Below are 23080 nucleotides of genomic sequence, written 5' to 3' on the forward strand. Positions count from 1 at the left end.
TGACCTACATCCTTCCCATTCAGCCTAATTTTATCTTTTGCCTTCAGTTTTTCCTTTCCCACACCCTTCAGAATTTACCCCAGTCAGTTTTTTTTTCTTCATTTCTGCCCCCACAACAAGTCATACGCAGATTACCAAGAAGCTCCATTGCACCAGTGGGAGCTCTCAGAACTGGTGTTATCTACAAGTAGGTCTTGATGCTCTTGACCACTTCCTCCATACAGTGCCCTTCCCTTGTCATCTCTGTTTTGGTTTCTAGTTGTCATAAGGTTACACCACACTTTTTTTCATCCTCTCTGGCTATATCATCTTAATGTCCTTCGCAAATTTATCCTGCTCTAACAGACTGCTCAGTGCTGGAGGTCCTTGAGGCTCATGCCATCTTTCCATTTCATACTCTTCTTGGCAAGGTCATCCATTACTATGCCTACAGTGACCGTAATCTGAATGCCAATCTCTCCAAACTCTTTTTTCTAGACCTGATCTGTCAGCTCTATAGTCATGTACTCAGCTACCCAAATGGCTTCTCCAGCTGAACTTCTGAAATACAGAGAAACCAAGACTGATCCCACAATATGCAGTTGTGAGTGAAAAGCTCTAGTATTTTTTAATTGGGCTCAGCTCAATCCTGACATCCTCCTCCCTCTCATTCCTTTTATTGAGTCCTGTTAACTCAATATCATTACTGTTGTTCAGTACCTCCCTTCTTTACTGATAAAACAATAAAAGAGCAGAATCAGAAGAACATAGGTCTAAGCAACACAACTGGCTTCAAATAGTTGACATACATAGAACCCAAGAATTGCAGATTGGCCATAAGTTGGACCATAAAGAAAGCCTCCATTTGCAGAGGAATGAAAACATATGGATTTTCCCTTCTGACTGAATTCTTAGGAATTAAGCTAGAAGTCAATAACATGAAGATAACTGGTTAATCCCATTTATTTTTTAGAATTAATCACTATACCGCTAAAAAAATCAAACAAACAAAACCACCACCAACAAAAACTCTCCTATAGAAGAACTTAAAATGGAAATTAGGACATATTTTGAGTTATGTGGTAATGAAAACATGACATGCCAAAACTTGTTTGATGCAGCTCATTTAGTGCTTAGAGGGAAATTTATAGCATTAAATGGATAAATAAGAGACTAGTAGAGTCCAAAAATCAGTATCTAATTTTCTGTTTCAAGAATTAAAAAAAAAAAAGGCCACAAAAAATGGCAAATCAAACAAAAAGGGTACAGAAAGAATGAATGAGGTTTTTTTTTTTCCTGTCCAATCCCTCTATTACCATGAATGTGGATTTGTAAACTTACACTCACAGTGGCAGCTTGTCTTCAGAAGGCTGTTTCGCATATTACTCAGCAACAAAAATTAATGTACTATCAAGCCCCCAAAATTTATGAAGGAAATATAAATAAATATTACCAAGTGCAAGAAGCCAGTTTGAAAAGTCTGTGTAATATATGTTTCCCCTCATCTTGATCAGTTTCTATTACCCAGAACCACACCAAATAAATATACAATCTACACACCAGTAGTTTTCTAGGCAAGTACAACTTTAAGATTCTTCCCCTAAGATACCACTTCCCGGTGAATTACAGCCTTCAGTCCTTCCCCATGTAGAAATTCTAGAGTCCACATTCACACACACTCATGGCTTGTGTCTCCTAAAACTAATTTAAAAACATTTTAAAAATTGGAATGATGGGGATACCTGTGTGGCTTAGTCAGTTGAGTGTCCAACTCTTAGTTTTGGCTTAGGTCATGGTCTCAGGGTCATGGGATCAAACCCCACATCAGGAATCAATACATAAAATCAACAAGGGAAAGTTAGCTTTAGAGAAGTTAATAAACTAATAAACCCTTTGAGAGACCGATCAGGAAAAACAATATAGAATATATTACCAATATTCTGTTACTTATTGAATTGGAAGCCCCATTCAGTGCAGAAAGGAAAAAGCATAGGTATTTTAGAAAAGATGAAACAAAATTGTCATCATTTGAAAATAATTTAGTGGTCTACATTGAAAATTAAAGTTATAATTTACAGAGAAATTATTAGAATTAATAAATGACCTCAACAAGATGTTAGAAATTAGAATCCATGTATAAAAGTCAATTGTTTTCCTCTTAGTAGCTACTGAAAATGAAAATATAATACAAATATCAATTGCTGTAAAACCATGAAGTACCTAGAAATTAATTTGACAAAATATGTGCAAGTTGCCTATTATGAAAATGTATACATATGTAACTGATGATCAGTTAAAGACTGTTAAGAGTTATATACCATATAATTTAGTGAACGTGCTACTTGATCTTTACCCAAATCAGCTGAAAACTTATATTTGTACAAAAATATTTGCACAAAAATTTATAACAACTTTATTCATAATTACCATAAATTTGAAGCAACCAAAATATCCCTTCAACAGCTGAATGGATAAACAAATTGTGGCAAATCCATACAATGGAATATTATTCAGCAACAAAAATACGTGAGCTATCTATCAGGCCACAAAAAAGTATGAAGGAAATGTAAATAAATATTATTAAGTGCAAGAAGCCAGTTTGAAAAGTCTGCGTAATGTGTGTTTCCAACTATATGACATTCTGGAAAAAGCAAAAACTATAGAGATAGTAAAAAGATCAGTGGTTTCCATAGGTCGAGCAGAGGAAATTTTTAAGGGAGTAGAAACTATTCTGTATGATACTGTAATGGTGGATTCATGACATTATACATATGTCCAAACTCAGAAACGTATACTACAGAGAGCGAACCCTCAGGTACATTATGAACTTCAGTTAATTATAATATATCGGTAATACTTTATCAGTTCTAACAAATATATCCCATTAATGACAGATGGCAATAATTGGAGAAATGTTTTTGGGCAGAAAAAGGGATATATGGGAACATTGTTACTTTTGTGCAATTATTGTATATATCTAATATTGCTCTAAAAGTAAAGTCTATTACCAAAAAAAAAATACATAGAAAATAACCATATTAATGGCTAGGAAGATAACAGTATCTTGAAGCTGTTCTCAGATTAATTTGTAAAGCAACTGCCAACTAAAATATTTACTACTTTTATTTGGGGTGGGAGTATTAGACAAATACACACAGATCTAAAATTTATATGGAAGAGCAGAGAAAAAGGAAACCAATCAGAAGAACCACAAGAAGATGGGACCTTATGCAGCTGGATATCAAACCTGTAGTGATTAACTATGTGATATTGGCACAAGTATCAATAACTAGGTATGGACCTTATATATGGAAATTATATACCTAGTAAAGATGGCCTAATACATCACTGGGAGGTAGGGTAGGTTTTATTTGAAATTCAATTATGTACACAGATGGAAAACCAAAATCTCACCCCCCCCCCACAAAACCACACATAAACAATTTAGGATAGAACAAATAACTGTGAAATGCAAAACTTTAGGGCTTTTCCAAGAAAATAAATGAAAATATATTAGTGATCCTGAGGATTTTTAAATTGTACCCACCATATACATGCCACACACACGAACATAACATGCAAAGAAAAAAAAATACTGGTAAACTGAAGTCATCAAATTTTTTCAGATGTGGATCTTGACACCTAATTTTTTTTAAAAAGCTATACATAGGGTAAAGAGTTTTTCAGCTGAAAGTACTAAGGAAGCATTATCAAAATTTTGAAAGTACTATTTCAGATAAGAGAAAACAAAGCTATCAACCAATAGAATAATGGGTCCGCTTTCACAATTTCAGATTGGCAAATATTAAAAAAAAAATCTTGCAGTAGTAGTTACAGGCAAAGAGATTGCACAACAGAACTTATTGGCTGATGTTAAGTATATTAATTAATATATCTACTTTGGAAAGCAGTTTGGCAATACCTAGCTAGTCAAGTTTAGGACACATGTAACTTACAAGTCAACAATTCAACTCTGAGATAGGGTGTTTCTCAATGAGGTCTTATCGTTAATTTGGGCAGGACACGTGTCTCTTGTAAGATACCTTTCGTAACTCTGATTTGCTCCCACTGTGTATAAGTTATGCCCCCAGCTTTGGTCATTAAAACAACCATTTCTTGCATGTTTCTAACCACTTTTAGTGGGACAGTCCAGAGATGATGGAAAAAACTCTAGGGAAAAACTATCATTAGCACCAGAAGAAAGTCGAAGATTAGTTTTTTATAAAGTCTGCTTACCTCTGTTTTTAGTAGTGAAATGGAGTACCTTCAGAATCCAGCTGCAGGAAAATTAATAATTAAATTATAGCATCTTCTCACAACAGAATATTATACCATCTTTTATTTATTTATTTATTTATTTTTTTATAAGTCTTTTTATTTTATTTTATTTTATTTATTTATCAGAGAGAGAGAGGGGGAGAGAGCAAGCACAGGCAGACAGAATGGCAGGCAGAGGCAGAGGGAGAAGCAGGCTCCCTGCTGAGCAAGGAGCCTGATGTGGGACTCGATCCCAGGACGCTGGGATCATGACCTGAGCCGAAGGCAGCTGCTTAACCAACTGAGCCACCCAGGCGTCCCGCATATTATACCATCTTTAAAATGACTTTAATAAAGCTACCTTTATCATTGTGGATACAGTTCCTGAAGATAATGTTGGTTTAAAAGCATGGAGTAATACATTCCTTATATAAAATATATACTAAATGGAGCTTCTAATCTTGAAAAATAGTGCTGTGTTTATCCTGGACTGATCTATAACAAAATACATGCATACAGTAAATTCAGTTCTGGACTATTGATTCCTTCCAGCAGGGCATGATGGGAAAGTCATCGGAGAGGACACATAGAAAATGTAATTGTATTTAAATTTTTTTTCCATAGGTGTGTTTCTGGCATGTTCATGTTCTATAATTTTCTGTGCACACTGAAGAAATGGAAGTATGAGAGAACAGCAACAGGAGTAGATGAGGGATATATCACCAAGGCTGAGCATGTTTCCTAATCCAGGAATCTGAGAATTATTGTGGACTGAGTTGAATGAAAAATGAAAAACGTCAGGCGAACCAAAATATATGGCAGGACTTTACAACTGTTTAGAACAGGAAAAACCAGGAAAGATGAGAGAAGATCTCATGTAAAGTAAATATAGTGATAAAGTGCAGAAACCCTCCCATTTACTTAGTATTTATTTCCTGTTTGCAAAGCGCTTTGATGGATTTGATCTCCTTAGCTCCTACCAAGGGAGATGGTGACAAAGCAAAAGACATAAGTAGGAAAAGAAGTCCATGGTACTTGACATAGGGGTAAGTTACTTCTTAGCTTTTTTACTTATTCTCTTTAAGTGAAATATAATATAATTTAAGTTAAAGCGAAATCCAGTGTGCTGAAGAAATTTGCCTTTATGGTCTTTAAGAGCCAGTGTTTATACCTTTGTAATGAATATAAAGAATGAGAAGGTTCTAGGATTCTAGCCTGAGATCATTTTAATTCAAGAGATAGGGTGGAAAGCGTTGGGAAAAACAATGGCTCATGTGGTCTCTGTCTTCCCTGATACCATGGAGATGTTCTGCAAGGTGTCCGATATGAAGTGGCTCAGTTTTGCTGTCAAAGCACTACTTTTCCCCAGAAAGTTGGGTTACTTCTTCTCAGCTGTTAAGTTTCTGGTTCCTCTTGAATGTTTCTGTATGGCCCGTAGAATACCACAGATTTGATCACCTTACTCTCTCTCTACTTCCCTTGAAGACCCATCCGTTTATTCCTTAAGTTGAACTTTCTGTCTGTTTTTGCTTGCATTTTCTAAAATTTCAGTGTCGTAATAAGAGTTTGCTCTTCTCCATCTCCTCCCCTCCCCACCTTCTTTTTCTTCCCTGTTTTGTTTTCTTTTACTCCTGGTAAGAAATGAATCAGAATAATTTAGAATATTTCCACTTCTTCCAAACTTGTCCATTTTAGCAACTTATGCTAAATAGTGCACCGAAGTTGCAACTGGGGGTCCCTAAGACCATTCCCAGATTTGGTGGCTTGTTAGGAGGATTCACAGGAGTCAGTCTTTGATCTTACAACTATGATTTACTCTAGGGGAGGATACAAAACAAAATTATCAAAGAGAAAATTGCACAGGAAACGTGGAGGAAACCAGGTACCAGCTTCCCAGTGGAGTCAGATAGGACATTTTTCATCCCTCTAGCAAGGAACAGTGACAACACGTGTGATGTGTTGTTTACCAATGACGCTCATTAGAGAATTTTTTTCCATTGAGTTTTTATTGGGAAATGGTCACATAGATATTCTCTGCCTAGCATGGACCAAAATTCCAGTGTATTAGAAGGAAAGCAGGTATTCAGCATAAATTGTTTGCATGTACAATTTAGGCACAGTGAGTCGCTCTTACCCTCACAATGAGTCCTTGTCAGTTAGGGTGATTGGAAACCTTCCAAAATCTTAGGTTCCCAGATACCAGCAAAGGACTAACCTTGCAAGCAGGATTAAGAGGTCAGCCATCTCAGACCTGCCAACTGTGCCTTACCGCACAACTATTTTATTCTTTTGTTAAATGGAATGTTAACTCGTCAGGGCTTGCTTAAAAATCCTGCATACCTTTTGTTAAATTCATTCTGGTCATTTCAGATAGAGAGTGTAATTGTGGTTATCCTACCAGAGGTTGGAATAAGAGTGTAAACCCAGGGCTTCAGAAACCTCAGCCCCTTCCCCTTTCCTCCAATCCTCTCCAAGCAGAGTATGAATTATAAATGATTGATAAAGAGAGGAGCAATTCTGGGACCATTTTATGTAGATGAGATTTTAAAGAGACTAGTGGTGGGGCAGAGTATCATGTTGACCAGAGGAGACAGGAACTGCGTCTCTATTAATGCATTTTGTTTCTTTCCAAGAGCATGTGTAGTGTGATTAAAAAAAAAATGCATCCATCCTGGTTGATCTTAATTTTGGAGGGGTTTCTGTCCCCATGTTATATTTAATAATTTGTCTAATATGTAGAACGGTCTCTTCTCTCTCAGTTGGATTACAAATTTAGTAGCAAGTTGAGTGATTGACTGGGATGCTACATTTTTAGGGGGAAGAAAAAGCCAGATTTATTTTAAAAGCAGATGCATTTTCCCTTACTTCCTTTTTTCTTTCCTTCCTTCTTTCTTTCTCTTTGATTTTATTTATTTATTTGAGAGAGAGAGAGAGAGAGAGAGCACAAGCAAGGAGGAAGGGCAGAAGGAGAGGGAGAAGCAGACTGCCCTCTTAGCAGGGAGTCTGACACAGGACTTGATCCAAAGGCAGGCACTTAACCGATTGAGCCACCCAGGCACCTGCATTTTCTGTTTTTTATATGAAGCTGATCTGGGGAGACATTTCTATTAAGGGTACTCTCCTTTAGAGACCATGTTTTTATGGTGGGGAAGTTGTTTCTACTATAAGCATAATTAAATATAGGGAGTGTAGAGATTCTTATCCCTGTTCTAACAGAATGCTAATAATCCTCCCGTAGAATGTCATTTGCTCTTAAACACTTTTCCATAGGATGGGTATGCCGTCTGATTTTCACTTCCATTGAATTTAGCTTAATTCCCCCCCACCCCGCCCCTGCAAATTTTAACAGGATGTAACATGAAATTTTCTTTCTACTGGTGATAAAAAAATACCTTAATGATTAACTACAAAAATAGTAATGACACATTTGGGCTAGTTGTAACCACTTGCTCTGTCATTTGATATTAAATCGTGAAAACAACCCTTTTCTTCATATTTACGCTAAAGGAGAACTTCAGGAAGCACAGTGTTACTGAGTATCAGACTCCTTCCTCCTCTGTGTCTTATTCACAGGGTGGTTGTGGTACAGATTCAATCAGATACTTTGGGGCTGGCATTTAAAAGGGTTGCTGTTCTTTTTCCATTTGGCCAGTGGCTAGCAGCCGGCTGGGGAGGATGTCTGGGTTAAAACCATGATAAATGAAACTTCCATTAGGCTTCTTGGCTCGGGGCCGTTTCCTGTAAAGACCTTATCTTGCCGTCAGTGGTTTGAAGAAGGAGAATGTTCTTTTCGTTCAATAAATGAAAGCTGCCATGGAGTGGGTTGGGTAGTGTAGGTATCTTTTTGTGAAGAGAGTCTGCTTCTAGTGCCGATGCTTGGCAGAGCCTGGGTTACATTTTAACTTGTAATGCTTTGGATGTTATGATGATAACCTATGGATGTATGTCCTCATAGAAAATGGATATGTCTAAGTTTGTTTTTTAGTGTTCTTCGAAGTGAGGAGAACTGAATATCCAGATAGTTGGATGTATCTCACCAGCTTTTTCTTTCAACCTAATGGTTCCTTGAATTATTCTTTTTTTTTTTAAAGATTTTAAAAAAATTTTATTTTTTTAATTTATTTGACGCAGAGAGAGAGAGAGATCTCAAGTAGGCAGAGAGGTCAGGCAGAGGTAGAGGGGGCAAACAGGCTTCCCGCTGAGCAGAGAGCCTGATGCGGGGCTCAATCCCAGGACCGTGAGATCATGACCTGAGCCGAAGGCAGAGGCTTAACCCACTGAGCCACCCAGGCACCCTGAATTTATTCTTTCTTTGGACTTTCTTTATTCAGAGGATTTCGTTGTTGATTGGAGGGTCAGTGTTTTCAAGCATCACAGAGACCACAGTCCAGCAGTGTATTAGCTTTATGCACACCTTTAAGAATACTTTTTTCTTCCGGGCACATATTTTAGTATTTATATATTCATAGATCTGTACATCTTCTTCTGTACTACTTGCACACTTGGGGAAATAATGGTTGGAATGATTTTGCAAAATGTACTAAGAGAGTTCAGATTTCAGGTAAAATGGAATAAAACCACTCTCGCCTTTTCTGCCCATGGGACACAAGTATGAAGCCAGGGCAAAATGCTTGGTGAAGCTAGGTGAGATCTCTGAAAAGTAAATATCATGATGTAGATGAGGACACCACAGTCAAAATACCACTGACATCGGGTAAGTTTGCCATGTTCCCCTCTCTGCTAATCCCCTGCCTGAATTCAGTGCAGTCTGCAGTCTAGGAGTCAGTGCCAAGGGGCACCCGGCAGACTGTCTGTAGAACACGTGACTCTTGAGTTCAAACCCCATGTTGGGCATGGAACCCAACTTAAAATGTGAACTACGAAAACAAAATATAGGAGTCAGTATTGGAAGCAGACTGAGAAAGAACCAAGAGACACCCTCCAGTTCTGGCCCAAGGAATAGAAAAGAGAAGCCCTCAAGTACAGAGAGAAGTGAGAAATCCCTCATTTTTTGGTCTCCCTTTTCTCTATTTTGTCATGTCCTGGCAATCTTGTGGCAAAGGCAGTAGGAACAGAAGCGGGAAATGGCAGGAGCCAAAGCAAGGAATGAAGGGGATGCCCTTTCTATTTTGTGAAGCTGTCAGTTTGAGGGCAGGGCTAAATCAAAAAAACTTGTATTTGTTTATTTTGTTTGTTTTAATGTGTCTCAATCCTCCCTTTTCTCTGGTGGCATCACAGAAGTGGGTTGTTTCTGATTAGAGGATTAAAAAGGGGTGTTCCAGTGTACTAGGGAGTATCAGGGGAGACAGCTGAGAGGAGGGGCTCAGGAAACAATGCCATGAAGTTTGTGAATTTCTGGACTCATTCATGCATCTGATCATGATTAGCATACTGTCTACTTTGAGAATGTAGTTAATGAATAGAATTCCATGCAAGTCTTAGTAACTTCCACGTGGTGTGCGCCCAAGGCTGCCGTGAATGGCCCTTCCTAGCTTTTGAAAACAACACTGACATCAGCTTGCAGAGTGTGGGTTCTAATTTGGGGTGAGAAGGTAATCAGATTAAAGGCCTGGCAAAACAATAGTTTCAACATTCTCTATAGATTTAAATAAGGCACAAGATTTTATGAGAATATTCAGAATGTCTAGGATATAATCCGTGTTAGAATATAAAGAACTACAAAATTCTCAAATATCAAGGGAAAAAACAATGGATGACAATGAAAATATGACTTTAAAGGAGCTGTTATAAAAATGCTTTAGTAATGTGGCGCCTGGGTGGCTCAGTGGGTTTAAGCCTCTGCCTTTGGCTCCGATCATGATCTCAGGGTCCTGGGATTGAGCCCCACATTGGGCACTCTGCTCAGCGAGGAGCCTGATCCCTGCCCCACCCACCCACCCTGCCTGCTTCTCTGCCTACTTGTGATCTCTGGCAAATAAATAAATAAATATTCTTAAAAAAACAAAATAAAATGCTCTAGTAAATAATCATGAATTCTGAAATAAAAGGTAAGTTTGAAATGTATCTGTAAAGAAATAGGAGATAGGAAGTAGAACCAAGTGGAAATTTTATAACTAAAAAATACAGTAGTTGCCCCACCTTGCTGTCTCCTACCCACCCCCACATTCTTTACTAGATGAAGTCATTAACAAAATGGATATGACAGAGAAAAGAATTAGTAAACCTGAACATAAATCAATAAAAAGTACCAAACCCCATGTTGGGCATGGAACCCAACTTAAAAATGTGAACTATGAAAACAAAATATAGGAGTCAGTATTGGAAGCAGACTGAGAAAGAACCAGGAGACACCCTCTAGTTCTGGCCCAAGGAATAGAAAAGAGAAGCCCTAAAGTACAGAGAGAAGGGAGAAATCCCTCATTGAGCAAAGGAGAGGAGAATGATTGAAAAATACTGAACAGAGCCCCTTGGACTGTTGGGCGATTACAGAAGGCATTTTGTTTATATTATTGGAGCCCCAGAAGGAAAGGAAAAAGAATGTGACTAAGAAGTATTCCAAGAAATAAGGGCTGGAAACTTTCTAAGTTTGACAAAAGTTATAACTTTACAGATTCAAGAAGCTAAGCTACCCCAAACAAGATAAACCCAAAGAAATACATACCCAGGCATATCATAACTGCTTAAAACCGAGGACAAAATCTTGAAAGCAATCAGATAAAAAGTGACACCTTATCTATAGGAGACAGAGATTCAAATGAAAAATTTCTCAGCAGAAATCATGGAGCCCAGAGGAAATGTCTTACCATTTTTAAAGTGCTGAAATAAATAAAAGTGCAGAGCCCAGAATTCAGTGAAAATATCCTTGAATGTGAAATGAGAATCTTCTCATTTCAGGTAAAATCGAGAGAATTTGGAGTCAACAGACTTGCTGTAAAATAGCAGGTTAAAGAAATGTCTTAGGCTATGGGAATTGATATGAGAAATTTGGAATATTAAGAGTGGAGGAAATAGTAAATATAATAAGCTGATCTCTTCCTGAATTAGTTAAAATATGGTTTGTGAATGAAATCAAAGCAAAACCTTGTCTGACAGGAATTTTATAAAGTCAAAATCACAATTGGTGAATTAAAATGAACACTAAAAAAAAAAATGAAGGAAGGAAAAACAGGAAACGGAAACAGAAGAATAAAAAACAGTGGAAACAGTTACATTGGGAAACCTTCATATAATACAAACATATAAATTATTATGTTAAATTTAAATGGTCTATACAAACCAAATAAGAGTCTGTCAAAATGGATTTAAACAGCAAGATGATATTAACAGTTGTAAACATGTATACAAATAACAAAACTTCAAAATACAGAAGTAAAACCTGACAGAACTAAAGGAGAAATATAAAAATTCACACTTATGATTGAGAGACTCAGCATTCCTCTCTAGGTAATACTAGTAGAAAGAAAATCACCAAGAGTATAGAAGAATTGAACCATTCACAAACTAGATCTAATAAACATTTATATAACTCTCCACTAAATGCTAATTGACTAAAATATTTCTAAATGAATATAGAAGAAATTCTTTTTAGCATATTTGCAAGTTAAGCTATGAGAGGTGAATTAAATAATGTATTTGTGTCTTGCTAATGTGAACTACACGTTTATGTTTAGAACAACATTTTACAAACCAGGAAAAAGTGGTGAAATATTTTCAAAGCTAGAATGGCTCAGCATGAAATAAGTGATATAATAATTTAAAAACTAGCTAACATTATCTTAAGTATTTACTCTGTGCCAAGCACCGTTCTTCTCTTTATATAGACGAATTCATTCAGTCCTCACAAGAGGCCATCGAGGTAGTTACGTATACAAATAACAATGAGAAAGAGAGCTCTTTAATAAATTAAGATGTCAAAATTGGAAATTATAACAACAGTATCAGTAATTAAAAAAGCTTTTCTTGACTAAATACTTTTTCTGCATTTGACACTGGGCCTTAAACCTGTCTCATTTGGTTTGCACACTATGATGACTTGCCGCTAATGGTACATCTAAGTAAAATGTGACACAGCAAAATTCCAAATCATGGAGCTTGTCTCTGGAACCCAAGTTCTTTATCCCTGCATTACCTTCTGAAGATGCCCATTTCATCCTGGAAGAAGCTGTTGCCTATCCTGGTGGTCATCCAGTGATCCAGCAAAAGCTATAGATTCTCATAGTCCTGCTCTTCCAAAGGCAGTGACTTCCCAATGACTAACTATCCTGCCTAGAGTAAGATAGGGCTGGGTACAAACACTTGTCCTTGATCTTAGAAAATATATTTTCTTGTGGCTCTTGGCCTGTTTTATCCTCAGCCAAACATGGCAATGTAAATACAGGCCAGATCAGAATTACCTGACTCTGCTGTTCCTTTTCATACTGAAAGGATTTATTATGAGCTACTTGACACATAAAATAAGGTTTATTTCTCCAAAGTTGATTTTTTTTTTTGATTAAACCCCTAAGACCTTCAGATAATTTTCTCTTTTTTTAATTTATTAGTTTTCATTATGATAAATGTACTCTTTAATCCTTATCCCCTATTTACCCCATCTACAACCCCCAATAACTATCAGTTTGTTCTCTTGGTTTCTATCTCCCTCTCGTTCCTTTGATCATTTATTTCTCAAATTGCACATATGAATGAGGTCATATGGTATTTGTCTTTTTTCTGACATATTTCAATTAGCATTTTTCTTTTTAGCTCTACCCAGGTTGTTGCAAATGGCAAGATTTCCTTCTTTATGGCTGAGTAGTTAATTAGTGTGTGTGTGTGTGTATCTTTATCCATTCATCTCTTGATGAATGTTTAGGCTGCTTCCATAGAGTTTGGCTATTATAAATAATGCTGCAATAAACATGGGGTGCATGTAATACTTTGAGTTAGTATTTTTTTATTCTTGAGGTAAATATGCAGTAGTGCAATTCCTGGATCAAAGGGTAGAACTATTTTGATTTTTTAGAAGCTTCCATGCTATTTTCCAAAGTGGCTGCATCAATTTGCATCCCTACCAATAGTACATGAGGGTTCTTTTTTTTCTCCACATCTTTGCCAATATTTGTATTTTCTTGTGTTTTTGATTTTAGCCATTCTGACAGGTGTGAGGTAATATATCATTGTGGTTTTCATTTGCATTTCTCTGCTGATAAGTGGTATTGAACATCTTTTCATGTGTCTGTTGTCCATCTGGGTATCTTTGGAGAAGTGGCTGTTCATGTCTTCTGCCCATTTTTAATTGGATTATATGTTTTCTGGGTGATGATTTATATAAGTTCTTTATATATTTTGGATTCTAACCTTTTATCAGATATGTCATTTTCAAATATCTTCCCCCATTCAGCAGGTTGCCTTTTCATTTTGTTGATTGTTTCCTTCACTGTGCAGAAGATTTTTATTTTGACATAGTACCAATAGGTTATTTTTTGTTTTATTTCCCTTGCCTCAGGTGATATAGCTAGAAAAATGTTGCTATGTCCAATGTCAAAAAGATTACTGCTTGTGTTCTCTTCTAGGATTTTTATGGTTTCAGGTCTCACATTCAGGTCTTTAATCCATTTTGAGCTTATTTTTGTGGATGGTGAAGAAAGTGGTCAATTTCATTCTTTTTCATCAAGATTTGACTTTGACTTGATCCTTAATGAGTCCAACCTGTAATATGTCAAGTCACCCCTTTTCCTGCATAGTATTTACCACTCTGTATAATTACATGTTATTTGTGAAGCGTTCCTGTAATTCACACCTAACTGTTTGTGGGAAATACTTTCAATCATATATTCTGAAGCTAAAGCTCTGAAGCTTGCATTTCTTGAGATTTCCCTTATAGTTTTGTAAAGTTTTCTGACTTGGTACACAGGCCTCTTTCTTCTATAAATCCTTTTCTCTTTAGTCAACCTTATTTTTCTATAAAGTTTTAAGATTATCAGGTGGAATTTTTGTCAACATGAGTATGTGTGTATACTTCAAAATGCACCTATCTTGGTGGAAAGGAAGATGGTAACTTTAAAGCAGGGATTGGCCAACTACACTCTGCTGCATTTATGTAAATAAAGTTTTATTGGAACACAGCCACACTCATTTAGGTGTTGTCCATGTCTCCTTGGGTGCCAAACAGCAGAACTGAGTAATCGTGATACACCATGTGTCCTATAAAGTTTTAAATATTTACTAATTGATTTAATACAGAGAATCTTTTCTACCCTGGTTCAAACACTAAAAGGTACTGGTTATTTGATAATATTGATTAAAGATGCTTTTATTGTGGTGGCAAATTTTGGCTCTGCTTTCCCCTGGGGCAACATAAGAAAGTAGTCTTTTAGTTATGAAACAAATATTGTATGTGTAGAAATTATGTGTGTGTGTGTTTAGGGTAGACAACATGAGTTAATTACATGCATTGTGAAATGAGTACCACAATCAAGTTAATTAACATATTAACTTGTTAATTTGTAAATTTCATCTCACATATATAGAACTTTTGTGTATGTGTGGTGAGATCACAGAAGATGTATTCTCTTAGCAAACTTCAAGTCTACATGGCATTATTAAAAAAAAAAATAAGAGATCACAAGTTTTGGTGAGGATGTGGAAGACAGAGAGCCCTTGTGCACTGTTGTCTGAAGGTAAACTGATACAGACACATGGGGAACAATTGGAGGTTTCTCAAAAAACTGAAACTAGAAGTATTATATGACTCTGGGCATATATATCCTCCCAAACTAAAATCAGCATTTCCTCACTCCCTTGTTCACCTTAGCATTATTCACAGTTGCCAAGATGAGGAAAACAATCTAAGTACTTATTGAGGGGTGAATGGATAAAAAAATGTGAGACACATTGAGATATGAGTTAGGCATCTGGAGAGAAGGAAATCCTGCCATTTTCAACAACATGGCTGAACCGGGAGGGAGGACATTAAATGCAGTGAACTAAGTCAGAGAAAGCAGTCTTCTTATGAAACATTCTTTTCACATTAACCTCACAGTTCCATTCATGACTAGAATTTTTCTATGGCTCCTCTGACAAAAATGTTAAAAATTTAGTGTCTTAAAAATGCTTTAAGGGGGGCACCTGGGTGGCTCAGTGGGTTACAGCCTCTACTTTCAGCTCAGGTCATGATCCCAGAATCCTGGGATCAAGCCCCACATCAGGCTCTCTGCTCAGGAGGGAGCCTTCTTCCTCCTCTCTCTTTCTCTGCCTGCCTCTCTGCCTACTTGTGATCTCTGTCAAATAAATAAATAAAATCTTTTTAAAAAATGCTTTAAAAATATTTGTAAACATTACCAACCAAATGTTTCCATCTCAGTCCCTTAGTGGAACGTGTGAGATTTTCCAGTCACATCTTACACTTCGATGTGCTTAGATACTACCGAGAAGGCTCATTTGTGTTCTCTCTCCTCACATGGTGTTTTCTAGGAGCCGCTGCGGTTGTTTCCCACACAGAGGAGCTCTCTCATGGAGTGACTTCCTGGGTCTTCAGGCAGCCATGGAGGATAAACCGTCTGTCTGGGGCTCTTTGAAACAGCGGACCAGGCCTTTGTTAATCAACCTCAGCAAGAGGAGGGTGAAAAAGAACCCGAACAAGCCCCTAGACCTACGGGCAAGGCGTTCCCTGGACCGCCGCCTTAGCCTCTCTGTCCCTGACCTCTTGGAGGCTGAGGCCTTGGCCCCAGAGGGCAGGCCTTACTCTGGGCCCCAGTCATCATACACCTCGGTGCCCAGCAGCCTGTCAACGGCGGGGATCTTGCCCAAGAGCAGCAGTAGCTCCTTGAAACAGTCTGAGGAGGAATTGGACTGGAGCCAGGAAGAAGCCGGCTACCTCCGTGTGGTGGAAACGGACTCGGAGGAGGCCTATGCCTCTCCCGCCGAGGACAGGAGGCCTTCTAGCAATGGCATCCTGGATCTGCTGCAGAAGACGCCGGCTGGAGACGAGGCCTTGGAAGAGCCAGAGGTGAGACCAGGGCTGGGCACTTTCCTGCTCCTTCTTCTGTTTTTCTCCTTTCTATGTGTACTCCTTGCCCTTGGAAGATTTGGTTTGGAGTTATTTTTGTGGTTCGCTTGGATGGAGAGAATGTCATTTATAAGAATTTAAATTCAGGTAATATTGATTGCACCCACTGTTCCCATTCGTTTTAGGGTTGACCTCTATGTATTTTAAAACTATTACAAATAACCTCTCTGGGATACTTTAAGGCATTAAAAGCCCTATTGGATGAGTTTTCCTTTTCCCATGTTCCTGGCAAAGAAATTAAGAGCATAACTTTTCCTCGAACTTTTTGCTTTAAGTGTGTGTGTGTGTGTGAGTGTGTGTGTGTGTCTCCATCACACCTCAGTGTTATGGTAGACAAAAATGCATGTTAATATTCCTTTAAAAAAAAGATGAACCATGAAAGACTGTGGACTCTGAAAAACAATCTGAGGGTTTTGGAGGGGCGGGAGGTTGGGTGAGCCTGGTGGTGGGCATTACGAAGTTCACGTATTGCATGGAGCACTGGGTGTGGTGCATAAACAATGAATTCTGGAACACTGAAAAGAAATTTAAAAAATTAAAAAATAAAAATTAAAAAAAATAATTAAATAAAATAGATGAAAAGTGTTCCCCAAGTGTGGAAGAGGGAGGTTGAAGACGTGGAGTCAAAGTACAATTTTTGGATGTCCTCTTGCTGGCTTTGAAGGTAAATGAAGGACACATGAACCATCGAGTACAGGTGGCTCTAAGGCTAGGATAGAAAAGAAAACATAGTCTCCCCAGACTTCCAGAATGAACTCTTCTATGCAGACAGTGATTTTAGCTCACGGAGACCTATTTCAGATTTCTGACTTCTAAAACTATCAGAGAATAAACTGATTTGTTTAAAAAAAAAAAAGATTTCATTTATTTATTTGAAAGAGAGAGAGAATGAGCAGAGAGAGGGGGAGAAGCAGACTCGCCTGCTGGGCAGGGAACCTGACATGGTGCCTGATCCCAGGACTCTGGGATCACGACCTGAGCCGAAGGCAGTCGCTTAATTGACTGAGCCACCCAGGGACCCCTGCATATTCATCTTCCTAAGAAATGTATGAATGTGTGTCTCCGTTTGACTGTCAGAGGGTTTGAACTTGCTCCAGTCTCACTTGTATGTGTGTGCATGTTTGCCTGAGGACAGCTTCATTTGCATTCTCTAAAAAAAAACTGAAGGATGCAAATTCTTATGGTTTCATTGATTTTTTAATGCTTTAGTATTTCAATGAGATAAAATAGCCAAATACAATTATGAGAAAAACTTGTATATCTAGAACACGTTTAATATAAATTCAGTCCCCAGGTTAGTAAATCATGGTGACTGGTTTAATCAGTTTTTTTTTTTTGTTTTTTGTTTTTTTTTTTTTAGTTCCCCATCAATGACACTAAAGTAGGTTGCAGCTTTGAGGGAAGAAGTGAATTTTTTTTGTGGAGACTCTAGGTTTCTGTTATAATTGCATACAAACCTGGATCTTCAACTGGGATTTTTGTTATTCAACGAAATTTTTTTATTTAACCAAGGACTGTTATATATTGGGGTGTCATATATTTATATTTAATTGTGTCATATATTTGGGTGTCATTATGGAATGGATCTTGGATATCTGGAGTACATTGTAACCAGATTTCCTTTGGAAACTTGATGATAAGTCATGATTAACCATTCAATGACTTAATTATCTTTTTCCTTACCACTTACTTTTATGAAATTCTTTTCGTAACCATGTTACAGTTTTTACCATTGTTTATAAATTTGAAATATGTTTTTCCAGTATTCAAAATATAAATCAGGTGAATTATTAAACATAATTCATAATTCATAGTTCGGTGTGAAGGGGGTAATTATATCCAATGTAGAATTGGATACTGAAGTTTATCTTCTTGTTAAATTATTAACTGATCAGAAGAAAACGTGTGGGTTTTTTGGCTTTGATAGGCTAACACTCTCAGATTAGAATTCTTTTAAGATTACTTTTTTTTTTTAAGATTTTATTTATTTAATTGACAGATAAAGATCACAAGTAGGCAATGAGGCAGGCAGAGAGAGAGAGGGGGAAGCAGGCTCCCTGCTGAGCAGAGAGCCTGATGTGCGGATCAATCCCAGGATCCTGAGATCATGACCTGAGCCGAAGGCAGAGGCTTAACCCATTGAGCCACCCAGGCTCCCATGATTACTTTTTTAAAAAAGATTTTGTATTTATTTATGAGTGAGAGAGAGAGAAAGCAGGAGCATGGAGGGAGGAGGGAGGGAGAGGGACAAGCAGACTCCCGCTGAGTGGGGAGCCTGACGTGGGGATCAATCCTAGGACCCTGAGATCATGACCTGAGCAGAAACCAAGAAACAGACACTTAACTGAGCCACCCAGGTGGCCCCAGAATAATTTTTTTTTTTGTTTCTTAGGTTAATGCCGTGAAGTTGTTTTGCTAACTATAAATATTCGAGTACCTACTCTAACTCAGGCACCATAAAGGTCGTGACTAGAAATAGAGATGGTTAGGAAAGTGACCCTGCCTTTAAGTTATGAGGTATTAAGAGACAGCTTTGTGTAGCTCTAAAGGAATCTTAAGAGGCAAGAAGATATTGGAACTGTCTGTGCAAAACATCTAAGCCTTGCCTCTTGGCAGCCTGGTGGTTGGAGGATATCAGTGCGTGGGGACGGACAGACATTGTGACAGGACGTGAGGGCTTGCGCAAGCTGGCGTAGATTTGATAGGTGAGGAAATATGGTGGACACAACCTGAAGTGTGAGTGGGGCAGTTAGGAGGTGGTGAGCATTTTGCTGCTCCTAACATAGGTGTTTGAGGAACTTCCTGGTGTCATGTGTGCTAGGAAGGGTGGTCTGTGTTGAGGGGCTGTTTATGGATGGTAAATGGATGGTTGGTAGTGGTTACTTTCTCTTCTCTGGGCTAAATGCAAAACCCTTGGAATAATTTATTTTAAATAATTTTTCTTTTTAACTCACCCATGAAAAGAAAGTAAATTCTTTTTTTAATATTTTATTTTGAAGTCATCTATGCCATGAATCTGAGGTTCAAACAACCCTGAGATTAAGAGTTATGTGCTTCATCAGCTGAGCCAGCCAGGTGTCTCTAAACCTCTTTTTTGAATACAAATCTTCTGCTTCTATTTTCCTGTCCTAGGACGTGCAAAGTAGAAACTGAGACTGATCCTCCCATGGTCACTTGAGTGCTACGTATCTGCTTGGTTTGCAGAGGATGGCGGGACTGGGCTATAGCTAATCAGGCCTATGGGATCACATGTGGTCAAGTGCATTGCTCTGTCTATCCCCCTTTTGAGCTCCCTTCCACCATATTGAGTGGGCTTCTCCCACTACCCGAGGATCTAAAATTTATTACATGGTATAGAAGTTACCACTCCCTTGCTTATCTTCCCCACTAAGCTGTGTAATTTGGTCTGTGGGTAGGTCTAAAGGAGTCATGTCTAATTTGTCTTTGTTTTCTTGGGGCCTTGCTGTGTGCCTGACACAGAGCATGTGCTCAATCACTATTTACATATGAGGAAATCAACGATAGTAATGAATCCATTCAGGTTCATACAGTTTTTATCAGTGTCTTTGTTGTAAGTTCTCTTCAGTTTATAATTTCATTAAAGTCAGAATTTCTTTATTTGTTTAGGATTTTTTGGAAAGAAACATACTGTAAATGAAATTTCTATCTATATGATTTCACTGAAAACGGAGAGATTTAGACAGGTGTAGACTTTTCAGCCCAAGTCTGATACTAGCCTTAAATCTAAATGCGTTCATCTCTGTCTTTTTTTCAATGAAGATGGAAGTTCTGGTGAATCCATGTCATGTGAGTTTGGGGGTTGGTGAATCTGTATCTAGGATACAGGTCATCTCTTTTCTTCCTGATGAATAGTGGACAGGTTACTATCACTCTCATGGAATGGGAGAAGCAATGAGGAGGGAAGAAAGGATTGGCGTGGACCGGGCTGTAGCTCGTCAGGCCTATGGGATCACATGTGGTCAAGTGCATTGCTCTGTCTATCCCCCTTTTATCTCCTTCCACCATATTGGGGTACCACAAAGACAATAAGATGTTTGCTAAGTATTCGTGGTGTGGCTGATATTATTTGTAGGTTTCCAGAGCAGGGAGGGGTAAAGCAAGGAACATCTGTGGTTCAAGGACCCATTGATGTTTGTCTCCCATGTTTTATGTCCAAGGGCAACTTCAAGGCTGAACCTGCAGCAGTGGGATAACACCCCAGATAATGATGTTGGCTGAGTGTCTTCCAGTTTTTTCCCCACTCCTGTCAGGGTCAGCAATGAAGTGAGGCGCGGGCTTACATTTAGGGGAAATGGAATGAGAAAGCAAAGAAAAAAATTAAGAGGGAAGAGGAAAAAGGAATGTGAGAATGTAGAGGCCACATGGAAGTCTGAAATAGTCAAGTATGGAACAGTCTCACTGTGGTGCTCAGTCATCCCTAAGATCAAAGTGGAAGAAAGTCATTTTAGAATAAAGGATGCATTTGCTGGAAGAGGATTCTCCAGACTTTTCTCTTGGGTCCCAGATTCATACCACACTGGATAGTCCACAGAAACCTGATCACAACTGGATCTGGCAGAATTCTGTCTCTCTGAAGTGCTCTCACAGATACAAACATTTGTTTCTTGGCAACATCACCATTATGCACCGGGTGGCACCCGTGAAATGACATGAAATGATGTTAGACTGTTCCCCTTTCCTTGCTTCTCATGGTCTCTGTAATCTTCAGAGACCCATCTCACATCTGTCTTCTCCTCTCACATAAATTCTCTCAATCCTTCAAAGCCCAGCTGAAAATTTCTTTTCCTTGTCTGGGTTTCCTGACTATATAATCTGTATCTTCCCCCTACTTTTGTTTACACAGCATGTCACTTTTGCTGTCATGGAGCACTAACCTCATTCTGCTTTCTCTAGAAATCTGTAGAGGGAGAAAGGGTTTGGAGCAAATAGAGGGAGTAGGGAAGGGAAGGCAAATGGGTAGTTGGCAAAGGTGTCACTGAGTAAGACCCTGAGAAGATCATTAGCTTCCAAGACCTGTATTAACTGTCCACTGGCCATCTGGCTCAGAGTACCAACTCATGATAACTCAATACCCATGAGACTGAGCTAGAAATGACAAATGGTGACTCATTTGCAATGAGAATTAAATACTATGTAGACTCTCATATTTATTTTGATATAAGCAGCTCACTGTGTCATTATTGTCAAGTTATTTGGGAAGTCAAATCATAATGAGCATCAACTTCATTAAAGTGGAGTGAGCAATAATTATATCAGGGCCTAGAAATACTTTGGAGAGCCTGTTGGGTGTATTGGCTCCCTGAAGTCAGCCTGCATTACAAGTCACATAGAATCAGGAGACTGTTTTGTGGACTCAAATCCCTGAGAAGAGAATGGATAGGTTCTGCACTGAATGGTGTAGATAGCCATCCATCTCCCAATAGCGATTGAATTCCGAATGAGGACTTGACATACTCACATTTTGTTGGCTTGGGCCAATGACATGATGCCCAGATGCCAACCTGCCTAGGCCATGAGGCCAAGGTTCTTAGAGTCCTATGGGCTGGGCTCTCTCTTCCTTCCATATGGTTCAGGAGTAAGTCCAAACTTTTATCCAGGTCTTCTTGCATGACCTTGTCCTCTTTTGGATTGACACACTATTTGATTAGCTGTGTAATTATCACTTTCAGTCAGGCTGAGAACCTCACATGGTTGCCTGGCAACCAGATTGTCTCCTTTACATGACTTTGTATGCCTGGCTTCTGATGGATGAAAGGTGGTCTTACAGTTTTATCCTGCTTGATGTCATCACCAAAACTTGGGGATAGGAGGTGGTAAAGGGCACCTTTTTTTATTGCCAAACCCCTCCACCATTTTGTATTTTCATTGGTTGTTTAGAAGTTGGCATCTCTCTCTCTCTCTCTTTTTTTTTAAGATTTTTAAAAAATTTATTTGACATACAGAGATCACAAGTAGGCAAAGAGGCAGGCAGAGAGAGAGGAGGAAGTAGGCTTCGCTGAGCAGAGAGCCTGATGCGGGACTCGATCCCAGGAACCTAGGATCATGACCTGAGCCAAAGGCAGAAGCTTTAACCCACTGAGCCACCCAGGCGCCCCTTGAAGTTGGCATCTCTTATTAGACTGGGAGCTCCTGAGGAACAGACACCTTTTTTTCTTTCCATTCCAGCTTTCTGCACATCTCATTAATGTGGAAAAAAATATATATATACACACAGATTTTAACATATTTAATTATTTAAGTGGTGGGAAGAAGGAGAGGGAGAGCAAGAATCTCAAGCCAATTCTGCATGTTGAGCGTGGAGCCCTGCGTGGGGTTCATTGTCATGACTCTGAGATCATGACCTGAGCTAAAACCAAGAGCTGGACACTCAACGAACTGAGCCACCCACAGGCCCTTACGTGAAATATATTGACTCATGTTTCTCCAGAGCTGATTTTCAAGCCACAGGCCATGCTAGGTACTGTGGGGCTGCATGAATTTCCGCTGGGTTGGGGAAGGTGGTGATACATGGAGGCCTGGGGGAAGGAGGGCGGGCTCTAAAGGAATTCCTAAGTGTCAGGTTAAATACAGTTAAGGAGACCCAGGGGTAGAGTAGCTTCTTTTTTCTTCTTTTTTTTTCCCCCTTGCCTTTGTTCTTCTCACTTCCTTCCCTGGTACTCATTTTATAAGATACTCTCCTCTGCTTTATAAAGTCAGGTATTTAGAAAATACAGAAAGTTGCCACTGGTTCCCCTCCTTGGTGTTGATGGTGGAGTTGAGCATAGGCCCAGATTTCACAAAGACAATGACGAAGATCTGAGGTGGTCCCGGCCCCTG

General features: G+C 38.6%; 1 protein-coding gene across 9 annotated transcripts in view; it reads left to right on the forward strand.

Moving 5' to 3' along the window:
* MCTP2 (multiple C2 and transmembrane domain containing 2) overlaps positions 1-23080 on the forward strand; it is a 237680-nt gene that overhangs the window by 39710 nt on the left and 174890 nt on the right. For all 9 annotated transcript variants that reach the window (XR_006603939.1, XM_045070813.1, XM_045070814.1 and 6 more), the window contains exon 2: positions 15649-16183. Coding sequence is in view for 8 of the 9 variants with exons in the window: in XM_045070813.1 (XP_044926748.1) it covers positions 15719-16183 (465 nt within the window). In the remaining variant the exon portion in view is untranslated. The remainder of the gene's footprint in view (positions 1-15648; positions 16184-23080) is intronic.

This window comes from Mustela putorius, unplaced genomic scaffold (genome assembly GCF_011764305.1).
Source record: "Mustela putorius furo isolate JIRA1106 unplaced genomic scaffold, ASM1176430v1.1 tig00003972_pilon_pilon_pilon, whole genome shotgun sequence".
Lineage (NCBI taxonomy): Eukaryota > Metazoa > Chordata > Mammalia > Carnivora > Mustelidae > Mustela > Mustela putorius.